General features: G+C 40.7%; 1 protein-coding gene and 6 non-coding genes across 7 annotated transcripts; all 7 read left to right on the forward strand.

Annotated features, from left to right (window-relative positions):
* Window positions 1-5,078: 5,078 nt before the first annotated feature.
* LOC133000184 (Golgi phosphoprotein 3-like) lies at window positions 5,079-12,067 on the forward strand. The gene is made up of 5 exons (XM_061070052.1): window positions 5,079-5,485; window positions 5,920-6,051; window positions 7,506-7,620; window positions 8,284-8,444; window positions 9,651-12,067. The coding sequence occupies exons 1-5, from the start codon at window positions 5,276-5,278 to the stop codon at window positions 9,912-9,914; spliced, it is 882 nt and encodes a 293-aa protein (XP_060926035.1). The 5' UTR covers window positions 5,079-5,275; the 3' UTR covers window positions 9,915-12,067.
* A 3,892-nt stretch (window positions 12,068-15,959) lies between these two features.
* trnas-gcu (transfer RNA serine (anticodon GCU)) lies at window positions 15,960-16,041 on the forward strand. The gene has a single exon. It is a non-coding gene; the product is annotated as a tRNA-Ser (tRNA).
* Window positions 16,042-16,960: 919 nt separating this feature from the next.
* On the forward strand, window positions 16,961-17,042 carry trnas-gcu (transfer RNA serine (anticodon GCU)). Its single transcript has one exon. It is a non-coding gene; the product is annotated as a tRNA-Ser (tRNA).
* Window positions 17,043-17,960: 918 nt separating this feature from the next.
* Window positions 17,961-18,042, forward strand: trnas-gcu (transfer RNA serine (anticodon GCU)). The gene has a single exon. It is a non-coding gene; the product is annotated as a tRNA-Ser (tRNA).
* A 919-nt stretch (window positions 18,043-18,961) lies between these two features.
* On the forward strand, window positions 18,962-19,043 carry trnas-gcu (transfer RNA serine (anticodon GCU)). Its single transcript has one exon. It is a non-coding gene; the product is annotated as a tRNA-Ser (tRNA).
* A 948-nt stretch (window positions 19,044-19,991) lies between these two features.
* Window positions 19,992-20,073, forward strand: trnas-gcu (transfer RNA serine (anticodon GCU)). The gene has a single exon. It is a non-coding gene; the product is annotated as a tRNA-Ser (tRNA).
* Window positions 20,074-21,021: 948 nt separating this feature from the next.
* trnas-gcu (transfer RNA serine (anticodon GCU)) lies at window positions 21,022-21,103 on the forward strand. Its single transcript has one exon. It is a non-coding gene; the product is annotated as a tRNA-Ser (tRNA).
* Window positions 21,104-21,590: the final 487 nt, after the last annotated feature.

Raw genomic sequence — 21,590 nt, forward strand, 5'->3', positions numbered from 1 at the left:
CTAATAGAATCTTTCCAGACCCAATGCTCTGATGCTCGACCTTCTTGTCATCTTGGACCGTGTGCAAATATGCTACCTACATGGTCAGAGTGTCGGCCCACTGTCTTGGCTGTGTTAGTAGCAGACAGGGTTGTTTACACTGAGCATATTTCTGACGGCCTGTGGAATCATCTCTCCAGGGAATTTTTTTGAGCCGTTCTTAAGGAGCTTCTCTACGTCAGACAAGAGGAAAGTGCTTGTTACTTGTAGACTGTTTCTGACGTGTTATGACTTTCTCAGGAAGATTATTTAATCAGTTTGTGTTATACAAGCTGTGACTTCAATGATTGACTATACAGTGCAATAAGGGAAGAGAAAATATATGGGTGGTAGACTGTAATTAATTTTTGATTTTATGTTAGTTTATAACTTTACTGAACAGCAATTCAGAGAGAAATATAATATGTAATATGCCAATATTCATATTTTACATTATGACCTTATGAAACAAGTTGCACTCTAGAAAACATTAAAGCAGTTGTAATAATATTCATGTTGACCAACAACATCTGTAAAATGCTTCACAGTGACTAATCACTAATAAATAATTAAATAATCGCAGTAAATGGGAATTTTTCTACATAGTACCTGCAGCACATGTAACTAATAATATACTTAGGTCATATTTTGAATGCAGGACTTTTAATGTTTAATTTTCTAGAGAGGAACTTTAAATAAACTAGCAAAAAGTAAAAATAGTGTTCAACAAATAATAGTCATGTGTTAATCAAGTAAAGGTGTGAAGGTACTGGCATACATTTCAGATTTGTTATCAGAGCATCTAAATTATCCTGTGAAAACGATCTAGTAACAAAGGTTTTCAAATAAACACAGTGGACTAAAAACAACAAATATTCGACTTAAAACTGTAGTGGGTTGTTGCAGAAAATGTAAATACTTCAAAATTGTTTGTATGTTGTGTACAGTATGAGTAAATTTAATTTTGAACTGCTTATTGTAGGTGTATATACCGATTTAACACAATTACGATAACTTTATTGTATTGTAAGCAATATAAAAAATAAATGTTTATACTGAGGTTAGCTTAAGCATTTCATCCGGGTTATGTCTATAATATGCAGGTGCAAACGCTCAGTCCAAGAAATGCCTGAACAAGGCATCGCAGGCATGTGCAGTATGGACTGTAGTTTATATACAGTATATCTACCACAACGGTAGAAACAGAGCATCGGTTTATTTTGGACTGAAATCCTTCAGGGCGCAAGGGATTATTGGGTTAACTATGTTTGCTGAGGCTCAAGTTCACACTGAGGTCTGCTGCCGTCATTTATGCTACAGAACAAATGTACAGGAGCAGGTTTAGTTCAGGATTACAGGTGTAAACATTTGAGCAGTGACCTCCTCACTGCTCAGCTGAGAAGAAACATGGAGTCACAGGAGTCCAGTATGGAATGAAAAAAATATTAAAATGTTAAGAATGCAAGGGTACAGAGTCCTAAAAGTGCCTGTGTCTTTGTGTGCTTTAGATAGAATCTTATTCTAATAAGTAAGTTATAGAAAAAAACATGCAACATTATTTTTTTTATTAAAAAAGATCTTATAATTCCAATATAATAATACTTTATAAGAAAATATTTACAAATGATATTTTTGCATGAGAAAAACTGTTAGGGAATCATTTATTTTGCTATATACACTCTATGATAGTTAATACCCTTAAAAATGATTATCTCCCTTTTATTAGATTTGATTGCTGCATTGCTTTAACCTCACCGTAACAGTGTTTGCTTCAGCGGTGACCTCACTGCCCCACAGGGAATCAACATCATCATCGTGTCACTGATTAAATCCCCTCGTTCCTCATCTGCTGTTGCTGAATGAGATCATATTTTAACTACAATGCTCCTTTCATTCCCATTATCTTATCTGTATTCCCGAAATCTTGGGCTTATAGCAGATACGAAGCTTTATGGAACCGGTCATACAGAATTTTATCAGGAGCTTGAACTCACTTTTTGAGAGGTCCTGGCCCCAGAGCGGAAACGTGCCACAAATTGTCTACTTTATTCATTACCGTTCAGGAACTCTTGCTGATAATTGTAGTCTGCCTGAGGGAAACCGAACCATCACACCAGGAACCTTTAAGAGCACGGGTCTAATAACCAGCAGAGTTGACTTAATTTAACCCCTCATAACCTAATAATCAATCATGTTAAATATGTTTATTCGGCCGGTCTTTGTTTAATTCTTTTCATTTCTTCCATGTTTAAACCACAGCTTGGATGTGTTGTAAAAAACAAAGAACAACTGCATGAGTGGGGGTTGTGGGATCAGATATTTGGGGATTGGAGAATCCTAATGATAAACGCAGTAGTCAGTACAGGCTGCTCTCATGTTGTCTGTTAATGTTCCACAGCTGGTGGGGTTTGAGCCCCTGGTACGTGACACAACTGACCATACAAGGACAGCAGCGTGTCCAGAGGGATTTGTCCTCACTGACAGACTGCACGCAGGCTCACAGCAGCAACACTGGAAAACATATTCAACAGCAGGATGATATTCAACATTGAGACACATTGTTATGATAAATAATTCTCACTGAAAATACTTTGTGAGGTCAGACACCAATTTCTTCAGTGAGATCCACTTGCTGGAGGAGATGTTTTGTGAAAAATAAAAAAACATGACAAAGTTTTTTTAACTAATGAAATCTATAGGCTACAGATAAACAATGGGTGACCTGCAATAATAAGAATCAGGTTTAACCAGAGGCTATATAAATGCTCTGTAGTAAAGAAGCCCCTGCAGTTTAATGACTTCTGTAATGTTTACAGCAATTCAAGAACACATTAACCACTGGTATTAAAAGCATGATAACTTGACATACCCATTTTTACGAGGCCCTTTCAAAACTGCTACAGGTTATCGGAAGTTTCCTTTTACTTTATTGAACATGTGTTATTGTAGCTTTTTCAAGTTTTATCCAGCCTTTGTGAATATGACTTCACATTTTGTTTTTTATATTTTATGTCCTCTTTAAAAGACAGGACAAAAGCAACTTTTCCCATGCTCAAGTTCTTGAGAAAGAATACAAGCGGACAATAGAAAACATGGATGTTTTTATCTGTATAGTCATGGCCGGGACTTTTGTTTCTTGTGGTGAGTAGGAGGATGTTTTTAAAGATAGTTGACATAATAGCAAGAAAAAAACAGATTGCATTTATAACAACTGGACTAAATTAGTTCCTGCTTAATGTTAGGCCCCGGTTAATGTTATACTAGTGCTTTTCCTCTTCCTTTCCATTAGACTGACAATCCAGGCCTGAATTCATGGGTTTTGCCTTAACATCGTCACCACTCTTTTCCTCACGTCCTTCACAACTAATTTGGCCCCATATCCCAAAGTAATTTGGATAAGATGGAAAGACTGGGGAGGAGAAGATGGGAGGGGAGTAGAAGGTCAAGTGGAGGACGTTTAGGAGTTTATTTGCTTCATCATCATCAACAATGGACGTCTGCCAATAATGAAGTGGCAATAACTGACATACAGCCAACTGCAGCCTCATATACTCCCGTGCAGGGATCCTTTTTCTATATTCTTTAGGACTGTTTGGACTCGTCGTTATGCTGAAGAATAAATTTGATCAGATGCCTGTCTGACTGTATTGGATGGTGGATGGGAATCTAATGAACAGAAGTGGATAAAAGTTCAGCACAGTACTGAAACATGCCCACCACACCACAAATGACATTACAAGTATAGGGCTGTGTTATATGGTCAAACTTTATTCTAAATTAACATATTTGTTTCAGCTAAGCTCCCGAGAAAGGTTTGTGGTTTCAAACTCCTCTTCATGAGTAGATAATGGCAGCAAAAACACTTCATAAATTGGAGGTCCTTCAGTTACATGCATAATATCGATATATAGTGGATTGTTGTTATATTGCTTTGGATTAAAAAAAATTGTTCCCAGCCCTAATTACAAGTTAAGAAATAACACTGATAGGATTGTATATCTGCATTATTGTGTTGGTATTTTAAAAGCTATCAATTCATGTATTAAATAAACTCAACCATATAGTTTATATGATTAAACAGAGGATGACAACATGTCCACAACAAAGAAAAAGAAATATATCAAGACTGAATGCAGCAGCAACACGTTGCACGAACAGAGGAAGAAACAGAGAAAGTACACGTATGCTGCCATCTAGTGCCCATAGGCTGTACTGCATAATAATAATGTAAACTATATATTTAGGGCCCGAGCACTGACATCAAAGGTGTCAGGTGAGACCCTATTGAAATTGTAAGGATTATTATTAGGGCCCGAGCACTGACATCAAAGGTGTCAGGTGAGACCCTATTGAAATTGTAAGGATTATTATTATTATTATTATTCAGGCAAATTAATTGGCTTTTTGAGGGCTTTACCATGCTCAACTTCTTACCAAAATTTGCAGAAAGTTAGAAAGTGGTGAAAATGTACGTATTCTGAAGGAATTTTCAATGGGCGTCGCAAAATGGCTCAACGGTGCCCCCCGGGACCCCTGGAACGTGTTCACATTGACCGGTCTTCACAAAAATTGATATACATGTGTATCATGACCAGACAAACAAAAAAGTCTTAAGGTGCAATTGGAAAAACAAAACAGGAAGCCTGCTATTTTGCATTTAGTGGCCATTTTGGCCATATTCCACATTATTTATAATTTTGATCATCATTTTTATGATCAAAGGCTGTTATCTTGATACATAGATCAAAGATTTTGCCTGTATACTTCATTGTAAAAATAGGCTAAGTATGATTGTATACCATCAGAATTAGTAGATGCATAAACTTTTGCACATGCCACATTATTTTTATTTTCTATACTTTAGTTTGTGTGGAAATAGGCTTATTTGTATTTTATCGGCTGCAGAGGTCAGATTTATGTTTGTTTTCTGTTAAAGAGTGGGTTGTATGAATATACTTTCTAAAACTTTCAGTTGTACAGTTTCCGATTACCGTGAAGGCCACACGGGTGATACGTTCACATGTCCGTTCAGCCGTCACCCTACGTCACTGACACGGCCACCATCTTGGATCAGGAAGTGGACGGAGTCGGAGCAGGAATCCCGAGCAGGGCTTCACGTACTCGGCTTCAGTCTTCACCCGCTCGACCCCCTGCACCGTCTCCACGTCCGCGCCCCCCCGGGTTTCATGCCCTGTTGCCCGCCCGCCGGTCCAGGTCGACGCTTCCTCCCGCATCCGATCGATTTGCCGCAGCCGCGATGAACTCTCTCTCCCAGAGGAACTCGGGCCTCGTCCAGCGGCGGAGCGAGGCCATCCGCAGCGCCGCCGCCGACAAGGACCGGGACTCCGGCGGGGAGGAGGAGGAGGCTCGCCGCGGGGAGGAGGAAGACGACGACAAGGGGGACTCGAAGGAGACCCGGCTCACCCTGATGGAGGAGGTGCTGCTGCTGGGCCTCAAGGACCGAGAGGTGCGGGCTCGCTTTTTTTTTACAATCTGTAAATCTCGTAACTTCGGCATTAACTCGCAGTGTCGCTCCGCTTAACCTCAAGCTAATTGTCTTATCCCGGCTGTGGCTCACTATTCCCGGGTGTGTTTGGTGGAGGAAGGGGGGGAGCTGGCTGGCTGGTGTGAAAGTGTAACGTTAAGCTAGTTAGCCCATGGTCGTAGGGCAGCGTGTCACTAACACACATTGTCAACACCCAGTAACGCCCGGCTGCTTACGTGTGCAGCCGAGGAAAGATGTGAAACGACCGGTTTGCTGAGCTCCGTGGCTCCGGGGCAGTTTCCCTCCGGTTGGACACCTCACCCACCGGCCTGCTAGCACGTCAGCTAAAGTAAACAAGTTCCGCACCTTTGCTCACTGTGTGCTGCTTCTCCTCCTCCACCTCCTCCTCCCCGCAGGGCTACACGTCTTTTTGGAACGACTGTATTTCTTCCGGGCTTCGCGGATGCATGCTGGTGGAGCTGGCTCTCCGAGGGAGGCTGCAGCTGGAGGCCTGCGGCGTGAGGAGGAGAAGCCTGCTGTCCAGGAAGGTGAGGCACCGCGCTGAGGTGGTCAGGTAAACAGTCTGTGCACAAGGGGGAGGTAGAGCGACCAGGGGCCGAGGTGGGCTGGGTGGAGCAGGACAGACGTGGCGAGCTGGAGCGAACGCCACCACCGACAGAGTAGTTATTCAAGAGCAAGGAGATCATGATCCAGGAGTAAAGGCTTCGTATTACCGTAATATTCTGAGATAAAAAGTTGTTGTAACTCTGCGAGACTATTGCGATAAAGCTTTCAAGGAAAAAGTCGTAAAATGATGGGGAAAGTTTTAATATATGGCAATATTAGCAGAGTAAATTCATAATGTTAAGAAAATAAGTACTACGTTTACAAGAATCAAGTGTGAATGTTTCAAGACAATAGTTGTCACAACAATTTTGTAATGTTGTGGGAAATGCTGTTAATTTACAAGAAAAAAGTCTTTACCAGATTAAATTTATTATGTTACGAAAATGTAACGGTTACAAGAATAAAGTCGGAATATTACAATTTAAAAAAAGTAAATTAAAAACCATAACGTTGCAGTATTAGAAGAAAGGAAACAGATATTTAGAGTATTATGAGAATAAAGTTGAGATATTATGAGAAAAGAAGACTTACTAATAATAGGCTAAGCTTCATCTTATAGGGGGGATACCAGAAGACCAGCCACTCGCCTGTGTTAGAATGAGGAAAGTGGGACGTCTTATTCATGAATACTTATATCTTATGACATATCAGCACCACATTATTATATGTATCAGGACTTTGTGCAAGAAAGTGTGTCTATTTTGAAGACAGAACTTGGACAAGGAACTGCTCGATGGTGGTCGACTGCCAGGTATCATTGGTCGTATCATTGACCTTTTCTAGTAAAATTAAAAAAACTTACTTCTCGTAGTCTGACTTTATTCTCGTTATATTACATTATTCTCAAAATCTCTGGGTCTCTTCTGTGAAAATCTCTATACAAATACGCATAACTGCATATAATCGAGCACAAACCCCTAAATTAATCGTGCAACCAAAATAAAACATACAAATAATATAAATTATGATCAATAAACAGGTTAAAATGTAATCAATACGGTTTTATTGATCAACGTGCTATTCTCCAGTTTACATGTTATATGTTAAGGTGTAGAGAATAAATAACAGGTTGCACATTTGATCAGTGTAACTTGCCAAAAATGTTGTAATGTAATACAAGACGCACAACACCCTGTGGATGTTATCTGGTTAACAAAAGGAAGTATTTCTTCTGTAGAGACCGGTTGTCTGCTCATTGCTAAGAAATCTCCCCCCCCCCCCTTGCCAAACCTGTAGCTGAAAAGCTCACAAATGCTACACCAGAAAATTTGTAGATATTCTTGTTCTTGCAGCATCCTGTCTAGGTGAGTGTTTGCATAATCAGAGGCGTGGTCAACCATCCTAGTTCAAATATGTTTTATTAATGTTTACCAAGGTGATCTGCAAGTCAGACGCTCCGACGGGAGACGTGCTGCTGGACGAGGCCTTGAAGCACGTGAAAGAAACCCAGCCTCCTGAGACGGTCCAGAGCTGGATAGAGCTGCTGAGTGGTGAGATAAAAACGATGGCCTGTTTGTTAACCAAAGCTTAAAATGATCAACTCACTGCCACTTGTTGAGCATGTGACCTGGTTTCATCATTATGTTCACACCTCTTACATTTCAATGTGTTACATTTCAAGTCAACGGGTTGCCCAATCACTTGACTGGTGTCAAATTCATTGGCAGCTTTTTTGATAATCGTATCATCATTTCCATAGTTTTTAAAGCAACAGTGTCAAATATTTGCAAGTTCTGGCTTCTCACATATGATGATTTGTTGTTTTCTTTGTCCTATATGACAATAAACTGAATAATTTGTGTTTGTTTAAAACTTGAAAATGTCCCCTTTGCTGCATGAAATTGTAACATGCATTTTTAACGATTTTGAAAAAATTGAGAAAAATTATACATAAAACAATGTCATCCGAATACTTAGAGTATTTTACAGATTGATTTACAATGCTTGTTGACTAAAATGTTAATTGATAGAACCATCAACACTCATCCAAAAACAGTAATCAATTTGGAATCGGTAGAATAAAGAGTTTTTTAATTACCTAACGTGATTTCTCTCTCAACACCTTTCTCCACCGAGAGAGGACTCAACACTTTGAAGTGACGAAACAACACTGACTTCAAATGTCTTAAAGCAGATGTGCTGTTTCCCTTCAGGCGAGACCTGGAATCCGCTGAAGCTGCACTACCAGCTGAGAAATGTTCGAGAGCGTCTGGCTAAGAACCTGGTCGAGAAAGGCGTCCTCACCACCGAGAAACAGAACTTCCTGCTCTTCGACATGACCACGCATCCACTCACCAACGGCACCATTAAACAGGTAAAGTGCCTCTTTGTTGTGCAGTCATGCTGATCAAGCTTCTCAAGTCATGGAAGAAAATTCGTTTGAATGAGTGTTGTGGGAGATTTTCGACTTGATGATTGTCTGTGAACTTTGTTATTCAGCTTTTACGAGGTTAACAATCACTCTCAGCCCAAACGTCAGCAGCTTTGAAAAGAACGTGCACAATAAAAGTCCAACTGAAATTAAAGTGCATGTTTTTTTTTTACTGCTACAGCATACATAATGTATCTGCTCTGTAAATTACCTCCCCTGCCTTTTGAGAAGAATGCACAACCCATGATTAGCAGCCTAGATGTTTCCATTAACCAATCAAAAAGCAAGCAACTCTCAGGAGCCATCACTTCAGCAGTGGTTTAGATGTATAACTTGTTTCCATACAGCCAATTTAATTATTTCAACACTTCCACATTCTAGTTATAACTGTCTGTGTCTTTTCTAACTTAAAAACATTAACACACGTCTTTCCTGAACCTCAGCATGTGACCAAACAGACACTCTTTGGCAAGAACGGCTGTCTTAACATTTGCTTTACTTTATTTTTGTTTAGGAAAATACACAAGTCTTCAGCTGTCTGTAGCACTGCTGCTTTCTTGCAATGCATAACACAACTTTGTGATTTTAGAGGTAACTCTTGAGAAACAACTTCCTGTCTCACTGCTGTTGCTTCAGACTAATGTCTCGTCTGTGTGTCTGACAACACTTCCTGTGACCACTGACAGAAGCATAGAGAAGCCAAATTAAATGTTGAAGGTGGGGAAGGGTGAACAAGACAGGAATGGAGATATGTGAGGAAAAAGTTGCTGCTGGCTCGTTTGATTGCCATTGGTGAATGCTGTAATAAAAATGTATGCAAACCATATGGACATACTGTTTTCCTGGCTTATTTACAATGATTATGCCACTGTTAACATTATGAACAGTATGAAATCAACTGACATGCTATTGTTTGCCACAGCGGCCATTCTTTATTTCAAGTTAAGCGAACCATCCGCAGGCTGTTGTTCCATGTTGAAAGCGGATATGAGAGCAGTTTTGTTTTCTCATCTTAATCCTGGCAATAAATCAAATACATAATACATATAACTACTGCTTTAATATTGCTTAATTACTATTTCTTTTCCACAGTTAAAGGTATTTAAAGCTTGATGCCTAAAACACACATATTCCTGTTGTTCCCTGCAGCGCCTTGTCAAGAAGGTCCAGGAGTCTGTTTTGGAGAAGTGGGTCAACGACCCCCACCGCATGGACAAGCGGATCCTGTCTTTGATCCTTCTGGCGCACTCGTCCGATGTTCTGGAGAATGCCTTCGCCCCACTCCAAGATGACCAGTACGACCTGGGCATGAAAAGAGTCCACACTCTGCTAGAGCTGGAGCCGGAGAAAGAGAGCGCGAAGCCCAACGTCAACGAACTCATGTGGGCTGTCGTGGCCGCGTTTACTAAATGAAAACACCTGATTGGTTGGACTGAAAGATCTGGCTGTGGTCTGTGTTATTTAATTGGTTGAAGGACTTCACTTAATCAGACAGACTTCACTTTAATGAGACCAATCTGTCGGGCAGCCTGTTTGTACTGTACATCTATTCCGGAGGACAATTGGGGTGGGGGGCGGGGATAGTGCATATTAACCCAGTGCAATCTGATTGGTGGTGGGTGTCACCAAGTCACATTTGGTTGGCTGGAAAAGTCTCTAAATTACAAGTGACTGGCTGCTTTTTCACAGTGAGGTAAGTGATCTGTCACTTTGAGGCTGGGTATACTTGTAAAACCTTGACTCTACGAACAGTCGGGCTTCTGTTAATGTTAGACGGCATCAGAGAACAAAGCAGACAGCAAAGTAGTCATGGTGAATATGAAGATTATGACTGAGGCCAATTTTCCCTTCTACACAACGGAAACTCTCCATTACAAGACCTGACCAGAATCAAACCCTGGTCTCCACACTCTTCCCCATGCTTATGCAAGGACAACGGATAGCAAGCTATTGGCGCTCTTTGCACTCACGCAGGTCTCCTGCTTCCACCTACTCATTCCCACTTGTGTTGGGAGATCATGCTTTGGGTTCAAACACACTACCTGAATGTTTGACGGACTCCCTTCCCTCTCCTTTCTTCCTCATTGCATTGCGGGGAGGAGAGAGAGAGAGGGGACCGACATAAACGCAAGTTCAGTTCCTGCTTCATCGAGACTGAGCTGGGTAATTTGGCGCTCATCGACTGACCTGAATGAAGAATTAAACCTTGAGTCAACAAATATCTTTTACCGTATTAGGTCGCTTCTCTTTAGCAAGGGTCCAATCTGTGTTCATACAACAAGACACGTCTTCCGTTTTTATTTATGTAGCTAATCGATGCTTGGACTAGCCTGCCATTTAGCAACTCTTTTGCACAGTCAATAGCCCTGTAGGTCGGTTAGTATTTATAGGGATTATTCTTGAGTTGAGTAAACCCGCTTGAAGACGGTATTCTGAGTTGTGAACCTTAGCATCCATGGTAGAGAAAAAGAGAGATGTCCTAATGAGATGTCTTACTTTTCTTTACAGTTATTGATCTCTATTGATGATGAATACTTTAAAATCATTCCTCTGGACTATTTTTAAGTGGGACTTGCTCTGTGTGCCGAGGGGGGGGGCTGGTGAGTAATTTTTTCAGTTTAGAAAAAAAGTTTAAAGGGTTAATTGACCCAAATTATATATAAAAATATATATATATATTTTCTTAGTTAACACTAGTGGTATCCAGCCTTGCAGATGGCTTCTGTTATATATTACGTTTTGAGACACTCGCCTCTGAGACGTCTGCTTCTATTCTAATGCAATGAGGGTGAAATGAATTTCCGTCTAGATCAGCAGTAAATATAATTAAAATGCAACATTTCATGCAGGAGTTTCCCTGTGACTAATCCACAGACTTCACTGTGAATGACTTTCTAAAGAGATTGCCCCTATGAGATCAGTGAACGGTATGTCCCGTGGTTTATACCAATCAGATAACATCAGAGGTAAGTGACAGAAATGCATTTTGTAATTTGGGTGAACCCAGTCTTTAAGTTTCCCTCTTGCAATGTAATGTTTTTTTCAGTTTGTACATCACCTAATAATGTCTACCTAGTAAGCCCATCAGGGTGTGTTGAATTGTTTTATACCTGCAGGTGACAGGGCCCTTATGATTCCTAGTGTAATACTGAGCAACTGTCCTAACATGCTTTGGTGCAGGTCTGGGAAAACCGTTTCCATATAAAGTCACAATTGTAAACATCGATCTGGAAGGATTGGTGTGATACATGTATGAAGCTATATCATCTATTGTCTCATGGCATATTGCTTTGTCTGTTTTATTTTTCTAACTACAAAACACCTGTAGGTAGGAAGAACTCTTGAGATTTGTTTACTGCATAGAGACCATGCATGCTATTGGTGGAGGGCTGGGGTACTTGTGGATGTAGCTACAGAAAAAGGCTTGTATGTAATTATTAGTCATTTTATGTGTACGATCTAAAGGAATTCAATGAAAGGGATCTTCTCTCCTATCCTCTATAGTTCTGTATGCTTTTGTATTACCACACAAAATAAAGTAAGGATCCTTTAAGTGCCTGAATTTAGCACCGGTTTGCTCTTGTCTTTTTATATTACTTCATTAGATAAGTCAATTGAAAGGAAAATAATCTCCAAATAGTCTGAGTTTGAGGCATTATTACACATATGCAAATATTTTGCGATTACAAGCTCTTTATTGTGAGAATTTCCCTTTTAACATTACTGTAAAATACCTCTTAGATTCTTGGATGGACAAAACAGAATGGATGTTTTTCGGAATCCTGATGATCAATTGGATAATAGCTAAAAATGATTACCCCAATAATAAAAATAGTTGCGATAATTCATATTAGTTTAGGTGGAAGATTTGCATTTTTCGTCTGACAAAACGTTATTATAATATCTTCCCATATTTGTCATATATGATACGACTGTTGACATACAGATTTCCATGTGCGTCAGAGAAAACAATCAGGGAAAAGGAATGTTATTCGTCAATTTTTTCTCAAACTCTATGTGATACGGAGGTGTACGTAAAGGACAAGGTGGCCGAGTGATTAAGGCGATGCTCTGCAAGCGTGGGTTTGAATCCCATCCTCTTAGGTTTATCTTTGTTTGTCTGCAGTATCTCCATGACGACATCCAACCCATGAAGATGTGATTGTTTGATTGTCCAACAATAGTTTCTGAAATGTGGAGCAGTTTGGCTCAGTTCACTGTGAAAACTGGAAACAGCCTCAGTCCCGAGGTTGAATATACAGTTGCAAGCAAAATTATTCAACCCCCATTGCGTATTAGGTTTGTTTGCAAATTGTACAATTTTTCAGCTGTTTGCAATAAACAAAATAGACAAGAACAGTTGAAATAGTTCAATAAAACTAATTTTACCATGTTTTTCCATCCAAATTCAACACTAAATGCTTCTTTTAATGACTACTGCAGTCTCAAAATTATTCAACCCCTTCATGACAAGCATCTTCAGTATTTAGTAGAGCACTGTTTTCAACCCCCTGTCTCAAGCACACCTGGTGCAACTAATCAAGGGCTTCATTAGTTCAGGTGTGCTTGAGATAAAACACATAAATACCTAAACTAGCTAGGGGTTTGTTGAGAGTGGCGTTTGACTGCATGTCAGAGATATGGCTAAGTCAAAAGAATGGTCCAAAAAGTTCAGAGAAGAAATCATTGCCTTGCACAAACAAGGAAAAGGATACAAAAAGATATCAAAAGTACTGAATGTCTCTAGAAATACAGTTGGAAGCATAGTTCGAAAGTTCAAAGTTGAAGGAACAGTGGCTACACTACCTGGACGTGGCAGAAAGAAGAAGCTATCAGCGGCTGCCATCAGATTCCTGAGGAGGCAAGTGGTCAAAAACCCTCGAGGGACTGCAAAACACCTGCAGCAAGACTTAGTTGCAGCAGGCACTGAGGTTTCAGTTTCCACAGTAAGGCGCACACTAAACACTGAAGGGTTCCATGCCCGGACTCCAAGACGTACACCACTACTGACCCAAAAGCACAAGAAAAGTCGGCTCCAATATGCTGGAAACCATATAAATAAGCCACCAAAGTTTTGGAATTCTGTTCTGTGGAGCGATGAAACAAAACTGGAACTTTTCGGGCCTATGGATAAGCGGTATGTCTGGAGGAAGAAGAATGAAGCATATGCTGAAAAGAACACCCTGCCTACAGTGAAGCATGGCGGTGGCTCGGTGATGCTTTGGGGCTGTTTTGCTGCCTCTGGCACTGGAAACCTGCAGCGTGTGGAGGGTACCATGGATTCAGTCAAGTATCAGGAAATATTAGGAGAAAACGTCATGCTGTCTGTGATGAAGCTGAAGCTTGGGCGTCATTGGACCTTCCAACAGGACAATGATCCAAAGCATACCTCAAAGTCCACCAAGTCTTGGTTTCAAAAGAAGAAATGGAAGATTCTAGAATGGCCGTCACAGTCGCCTGACTTGAACCCCATCGAAAATCTCTGGTGGGAGTTGAAAAAGGCAGTTGCAAAACGCACACCCAAGAATATTACTGAACTGGAGGCCATTGCCCATGAGGAATGGGCTAAGATTCCTCAGGAATGCTGTCAGAAGCTGGTGTCTGGCTATGCATCACGTTTGCAGCAGGTCATAACAGCAAAAGGGTGCTCTACTAAGTACTGAAGATGCTTGTCATGAAGGGGTTGAATAATTTTGAAACTGCAGTATTCATTAAAAGTAGCATTCTGTGTTGAATTTGGATAAAACCCCTTGTAATATTAGTTTCATTGAACTACTTAAACACTTCTTGTATTATTTGTTTATTGCAAACAGCTGAGAAATTGTATATTTTGCCAATAAACCCTAATGTGCAATGGGGGTTGAATATTTTTGCTTGCAACTGTATGTGTTAATGTACACATTTAAAATGTTAACTCTATAATAGCTAAGTTTCCATTCCAGTTTATCTAATATATACAGCTCCCAAAAATGAAGGGAGAACTTAAATCACACCAGATCTTTCATGTATGAATTATTCAAGCTTAAAATCTTTACTGATGTACATTGTATAATTTGCTGAGAACAAAATAACGAACACTGTAAACCAAAATCATTCACCTTGGTATATTTTGGTATACCTACCTGGGTGAATGCCTTTTTATTGTTGAGAAGGGACATTACTGCTTTTTTTTCACATGGCTGTCAAGTGAAAGGAGCTACCAAAGTCCTAACCAAAGTCCGTTACATTCGTTAGGACATCATTTAGGACTTCGTATATAAATTGTTAGGAATTGTTTAGGACTTAAGGTAGCAGGCCATTCGCTAAACTGTAATGGAAACTTAGAAAATACACAGCTAACAATTTTTTTTATATGTTATAAACACGTTATTATTACAGATAGGTGGATTTTTTTCAACTTTTAGACTTCAGCTCAGCCAGAATGAAGCAGCTCGACTTGTCTTTAACCTAAATTCACTCACACTACACCGCTCCTTCGCTCCCTTGCCGGGTTACCAGTGGCGGCCCGCATCCGAACGGAGCTGGTCCCGTCTACATCCAGGACATGGTCTAACCTTACACCCCAGCCTGTTTGCTCTGCTTCTGCCAATCGGCTTTTTGCTCCCTCACTGCGAGCTAAACACTTAACACAACACAACTGTGTCTAAAAGTACATTTCTTCCAACTATACCTTGAATACAAAATTTAAAAGCTAGCGATTTAGTAGCACTTACATGGCACTTTGAAATTTGGCTTTCTTGAAGAAAATTGTACTTTCTTGATTCTTGTTATTCCTGGTATGTACCCTCATGGTTGAATGCACTTATTGTAAGTTGCTTTGGATAAACGCGTCAGCTAAATGCAATGTAATTTCCATGTACGTCAGACAAAGCAATTAGGTGTCAGGAATGTTATTTGTCAATATTTTTCTCGAATAATTTTGTAATATGACATGGGACAACTTTAAGACGAGGTGGCCGAGTGGTTAAGGCGATGGATACCCAAGTCCTAACAGAGTCCTAAACAAAGTTTTTACAATTGTTAGGACTTATGTCTCTGTTGCTGTCCTGTTATAATTGCGTAAAACGTGTGGTCAGTCCAAAAACAAGAGTACTTTTCAGACCTATATGAGAGGAATGTGATGCTGTCAAACATCAGGACATTTTATTGTAGTGGTTAAGGTGATGGACTGCAGATCCATTGTGCTCTGCACGCGTATGTCCAGATGTTGGACCGCACCACTTTCCTCTGATCTAAGTTTGACCAGTTTGGGGCATTGTTGTTGGTGCTGCTCTTCTCACATGACTGTCAAGTGACAGCGGCTACCCAAGTTCTAACAACTGTTAGGACTTCATTCAGGACTAGGTAGATACATTGTTAGGAATTGTTTAGGACTTGTTAAGTCTTGTCAGGGAACTGTTCAGGACTTTAGGTAGCAGGTCATTCGAAAGCGGAAGCCACCTAGCCCATTTGTAAAAGGACGAGGTGGCCGAGAGGTTAAGGCGATGGACTGCTAATCCATTGTGCTCTGCACGCGTGGGTTCGAATCCCATCCTCGTCGGTTTATCTTTGCTTGCTTACAGTATCTCCATGACAACACCATTAGAATGTGTTGGTCAAATTGTCCCACAGTTCAACTAATGTCTGACACTTGAATCTGCTTCACTTAGTTCTTTGTGAAAACTGGAAACACAGCCGTAGTCTAAAAGTTGCAAAAAATGTATTGTATATGATATGAATGAGTACATACGGGACAATGTGGCCACCTCCACCAATTAGCATGCTACCTTAAATCCTAAACAGTTTCTAACAAGTCCTAAAATATTCCTAACAATTTATCTACTAGAAGTAGATAAATTCCTAACAGTTGTTAGGACTTTGGTTAGGACTTCGGTAGCACCTTTCTCTTGACAGTCATGTGAAAAGGGCAGCACCAGCAGCAATGCCCCTTCTCATGTGGTCTTAGCAGGGGAACAAGAATAAAATCAGTATGTACAATCATAATATGGGCTTATATTACACAGCCTTATGTCTCTGTTGCTGTCCTGTTATAATTGCGTAAAACGTGTGGTCAGTCCAAAAACAAAAGTACTTGTCAGACCTAGATGAGAGGAAAGTGATGCTGTCCAACATCTGGACATTTTATTGTAGTGGTTAAGGTGATGGACTGCAGATCCATTGTGCTCTGCACGCGTATGTCCAGATGTTGGACCGCACCACTTTCCTCTGATCTAAGTTTGACCAGTTTGGAGCATTGTTGTTGGTGCTGCTCATCTCACATGACTGTCAAGTGACAGCGGCTACCCAAGTCCTAGCAGAGTCCTAACCAAAGTTCTAACAACTGTTAGGACTTCATTCAGGACTAGGTAGATACATTGTTAGGAATTGTTTAGGACTTGTTAAGTCTTGTCAGGGAACTGTTCAGGACTTTAGGTAGCAGGTCATTCGAAATCGGAAGCCACCTAGCCCATTTGTAAAAGGACGAGGTGGCCGAGAGGTTAAGGCGATGGACTGCTAATCCATTGTGCTCTGCACGCGTGGGTTCGAATCCCATCCTCGTCGGTTTATCTTTGCTTGCTTACAGTATCTCCATGACAACACCATAAGAATGTGTTGGTCAAATTGTCCCACAGTTCAACTAATGTCTGACACTTGAATCTGCTTCACTTAATTCTTTGTGAAAACTGGAAACACAGCCGTAGTCTAAATGTTGCAAAAAAGTATTGTATATGATATGAATGAGTACATACGGGACAATGTGGCCACCTCCACCAACTAGCATGCTACCTTAAATCCTAAACAGTTTCTAACAAGTCCTAAAATATTCCTAACAATTTATCTACTAGAAATAGATAAATTCCTAACAGTTGTTAGGACTTTGGTTAGGACTTCGGTAGCACCTTTCTCTTGACAATCATGTGAAAAGGGCAGCACCAGCAGCAATGCCCCTTCTCATGTGGTCTTAGCAGGGGAACAAGAATAAAATCAGTATGTACAATCATAATATGGGCTTATATTACACAGCCTTATGTCTCTGTTGCTGTCCTGTTATAATTGCGTAAAACGTGTGGTCAGTCCAAAAACAAAAGTACCTGTCAGACCTAGATGAGAGGAAAGTGATGCTGTCCAACATCTGGACATTTTATTGTAGTGGTTAAGGTGATGGACTGCAGATCCATTGTGCTCTGCACGCGTATGTCCAGATGTTGGACCGCACCACTTTCCTCTGATCTAAGTTTGACCAGTTTGGGGCATTGTTGTTGGTGCTGCTCTTCTCACATGACTGTCAAGTGACAGCGGCTACCCAAGTCCTAGCAGAGTCCTAACCAAAGTTCTAACAACTGTTAGGACTTCATTCAGGACTAGGTAGATACATTGTTAGGAATTGTTTAGGACTTGTTAAGTCTTGTCAGGGAACTGTTCAGGACTTTAGGTAGCAGGTCATCCGAAATCGGAAACCACCTAGTCCATTGGTAAAAGGACGAGGTGGCCGAGAGGTTAAGGCGATGGACTGCTAATCCATTGTGCTCTGCACGCGTGGGTTCGAATCCCATCCTCGTCGGTTTATCTTTGCTTGCTTACAGTATCTCCATGACAACACCATTAGAATGTGTTGGTCAAATTGTCCCACAGTTCAACTAATGTCTGACACTTGAATCTGCTTCACTTAGTTCTTTGTGAAAACTGGAAACACAGCCGTAGTCTAAAAGTTGCAAAAAATGTATTGTATATGATATGAATGAGTACATACGGGACAATGTGGCCACCTCCACCAACTAGCATGCTACCTTAAATCCTAAACAGTTTCCAACAAGTCCTAAAATATTCCTAACAATTTATCTACAAGAAGTAGATAAATTCCTAACAGTTGTTAGGACTTTGGTTAGGACTTCGGTAGCACCTTTCTCTTGACAGTCATGTGAAAAGGGCAGCACCAGCAGCAATGCCCCTTCTCATGTGGTCTTAGCAGGGGAACAAGAATAAAATCAGTATGTACAATCATAATATGGGCTTATATTACACAGCCTTATGTCTCTGTTGCTGTCCTGTTATAATTGCGTAAAACGTGTGGTCAGTCCAAAAACAAAAGTACTTGTCAGACCTAGATGAGAGGAAAGTGATGCTGTCCAACATCTGGACATTTTATTGTAGTGGTTAAGGTGATGGACTGCAGATCCATTGTGCTCTGCACGCGTATGTCCAGATGTTGGACCGCACCACTTTCCTCTGATCTAAGTTTGACCAGTTTGGAGCATTGTTGTTGGTGCTGCTCATCTCACATGACTGTCAAGTGACAGCGGCTACCCAAGTCCTAGCAGAGTCCTAACCAAAGTTCTAACAACTGTTAGGACTTCATTCAGGACTAGGTAGATACATTGTTAGGAATTGTTTAGGACTTGTTAAGTCTTGTCAGGGAACTGTTCAGGACTTTAGGTAGCAGGTCATTCGAAAGCGGAAGCCACCTAGCCCATTGGTAAAAGGACGAGGTGGCCGAGTGGTTAAGGCGATGGACTGCTAATCCATTGTGCTCTGCACGCGTGGGTTCGAATCCCATCCTCGTCGGTTTATCTTTGCTTGCTTACAGTATCTCCATGACAACACCATTAGAATGTGTTGGTCAAATTGTCCTACAGTTCAACTAATGTCTGACACTTGAATCTGCTTCACTTAGTTCTTTGTGAAAACTGGAAACACAGCCGTAGTCTAAAAGTTGCAAAAAATGTATTGTATATGATATGAATGAGTACATACGGGACAATGTGGCCACCTCCACCAACTAGCATGCTACCTTAAATCCTAAACAGTTTTTAACAAGTCCTAAAATATTCCTAACAATTTATCTACTAGAAGTAGATTCTAGTAGATTTATCTACTAGAAGTAGATAAATTCCTAACAGTTGTTAGGACTTTGGTTAGGACTTCGGTAGCACCTTTCTCTTGACAGTCATGTGAAAAGGGCAGCACCAGCAGCAATGCCCCTTCTCATGTGGTCTTAGCAGGGGAACAAGAATAAAATCAGTATGTACAATCATAATATGGGCTTATATTACACAGCCTTATGTCTCTGTTGCTGTCCTGTTATAATTGCGTAAAACGTGTGGTCAGTCCAAAAACAAAAGTACTTGTCAGACCTAGATGAGAGGAAAGTGATGCTGTCCAACATCTGGACATTTTATTGTAGTGGTTAAGGTGATGGACTGCAGATCCATTGTGCTCTGCACGCGTATGTCCAGATGTTGGACCGCACCACTTTCCTCTGATCTAAGTTTGACCAGTTTGGAGCATTGTTGTTGGTGCTGCTCATCTCACATGACTGTCAAGTGACAGCGGCTACCCAAGTCCTAGCAGAGTCCTAACCAAAGTTCTAACAACTGTTAGGACTTCATTCAGGACTAGGTAGATACATTGTTAGGAATTGTTTAGGACTTGTTAAGTCTTGTCAGGGAACTGTTCAGGACTTTAGGTAGCAGGTCATTCGAAATCGGAAGCCACCTAGCCCATTTGTAAAAGGACGAGGTGGCCGAGAGGTTAAGGCGATGGACTGCTAATCCATTGTGCTCTGCACGCGTGGGTTCGAATCCCATCCTCGTCGGTTTATCTTTGCTTGCTTACAGTATCTCCATGACAACACCATTAGAATGTGTTGGTCAAATTGTCCTACAGTTCAACTAATGTCTGACACTTGAATCTGCTTCACTTAGTTCTTTGTGAAAACTGGAAACACAGCCGTAGTCTAAAAGTTGCAAAAAATGTATTGTATATGATATGAATGAGTACATACGGGACAATGTGGCCACCTCTACCAACTAGCATGCTACCTTAAATCCTAAACAGTTTCTAACAAGTCCTAAAATATTCCTAACAATTTATCTACTAGAAGTAGATTCTAGTAGATTTATCTACTAGAAATAGATAAATTCCTAACAGTTGTTAGGACTTTGGTTAGGACTTCGGTAGCACCTTTCTCTTGACAGTCATGTGAAAAGGGCAGCACCAGCAGCAATGCCCCTTCTCATGTGGTCTTAGCAGGGGAACAAGAATAAAATCAGTATGTACAATCATAATATGGGCTTATATTACACAGCCTTATGTCTCTGTTGCTGTCCTGTTATAATTGCGTAAAACGTGTGGTCAGTCCAAAAACAAAAGTACTTGTCAGACCTAGATGAGAGGAAAGTGATGCTGTCCAACATCTGGACATTTTATTGTAGTGGTTAAGGTGATGGACTGCAGATCCATTGTGCTCTGCACGCGTATGTCCAGATGTTGGACCGCACCACTTTCCTCTGATCTAAGTTTGACCAGTTTGGAGCATTGTTGTTGGTGCTGCTCATCTCACATGACTGTCAAGTGACAGCGGCTACCCAAGTCCTAGCAGAGTCCTAACCAAAGTTCTAACAACTGTTAGGACTTCATTCAGGACTAGGTAGATACATTGTTAGGAATTGTTTAGGACTTGTTAAGTCTTGTCAGGGAACTGTTCAGGACTTTAGGTAGCAGGTCATTCGAAATCGGAAGCCACCTAGCCCATTTGTAAAAGGACGAGGTGGCCGAGAGGTTAAGGCGATGGACTGCTAATCCATTGTGCTCTGCACGCGTGGGTTCGAATCCCATCCTCGTCGGTTTATCTTTGCTTGCTTACAGTATCTCCATGACAACACCATAAGAATGTGTTGGTCAAATTGTCCCACAGTTCAACTAATGTCTGACACTTGAATCTGCTTCACTTAATTCTTTGTGAAAACTGGAAACACAGCCGTAGTCTAAAAGTTGCAAAAAAGTATTGTATATGATATGAATGAGTACATACGGGACAATGTGGCCACCTCCACCAACTAGCATGCTACCTTAAATCCTAAACAGTTTCTAACAAGTCCTAAAATATTCCTAACAATTTATCTACTAGAAGTAGATTCTAGTAGATTTATCTACTAGAAATAGATAAATTCCTAACAGTTGTTAGGACTTTGGTTAGGACTTCGGTAGCACCTTTCTCTTGACAGTCATGTGAAAAGGGCAGCACCAGCAGCAATGCCCCTTCTCATGTGGTCTTAGCAGGGGAACAAGAATAAAATCAGTATGTACAATCATAATATGGGCTTATATTAC

This window comes from Limanda limanda, chromosome 1, assembly GCF_963576545.1.
Source record: "Limanda limanda chromosome 1, fLimLim1.1, whole genome shotgun sequence".
Classification (NCBI taxonomy): Eukaryota; Metazoa; Chordata; class Actinopteri; order Pleuronectiformes; family Pleuronectidae; genus Limanda; species Limanda limanda.

Bases quoted from the DNA above. Each gene is read 5' to 3' on its own strand.
- LOC133000184 (XM_061070052.1), top strand. From the start codon at position 5,276: ATGAACTCTCTCTCCCAGAGGAACTCGGGCCTCGTCCAGCGGCGGAGC. The intron at 7,621-8,283 runs GTGAGATAAAAA...GTTTCCCTTCAG, and splicing joins CTGGATAGAGCTGCTGAGTG to GCGAGACCTGGAATCCGCTG. The intron at 8,445-9,650 runs GTAAAGTGCCTC...TGTTCCCTGCAG, and splicing joins CCAACGGCACCATTAAACAG to CGCCTTGTCAAGAAGGTCCA.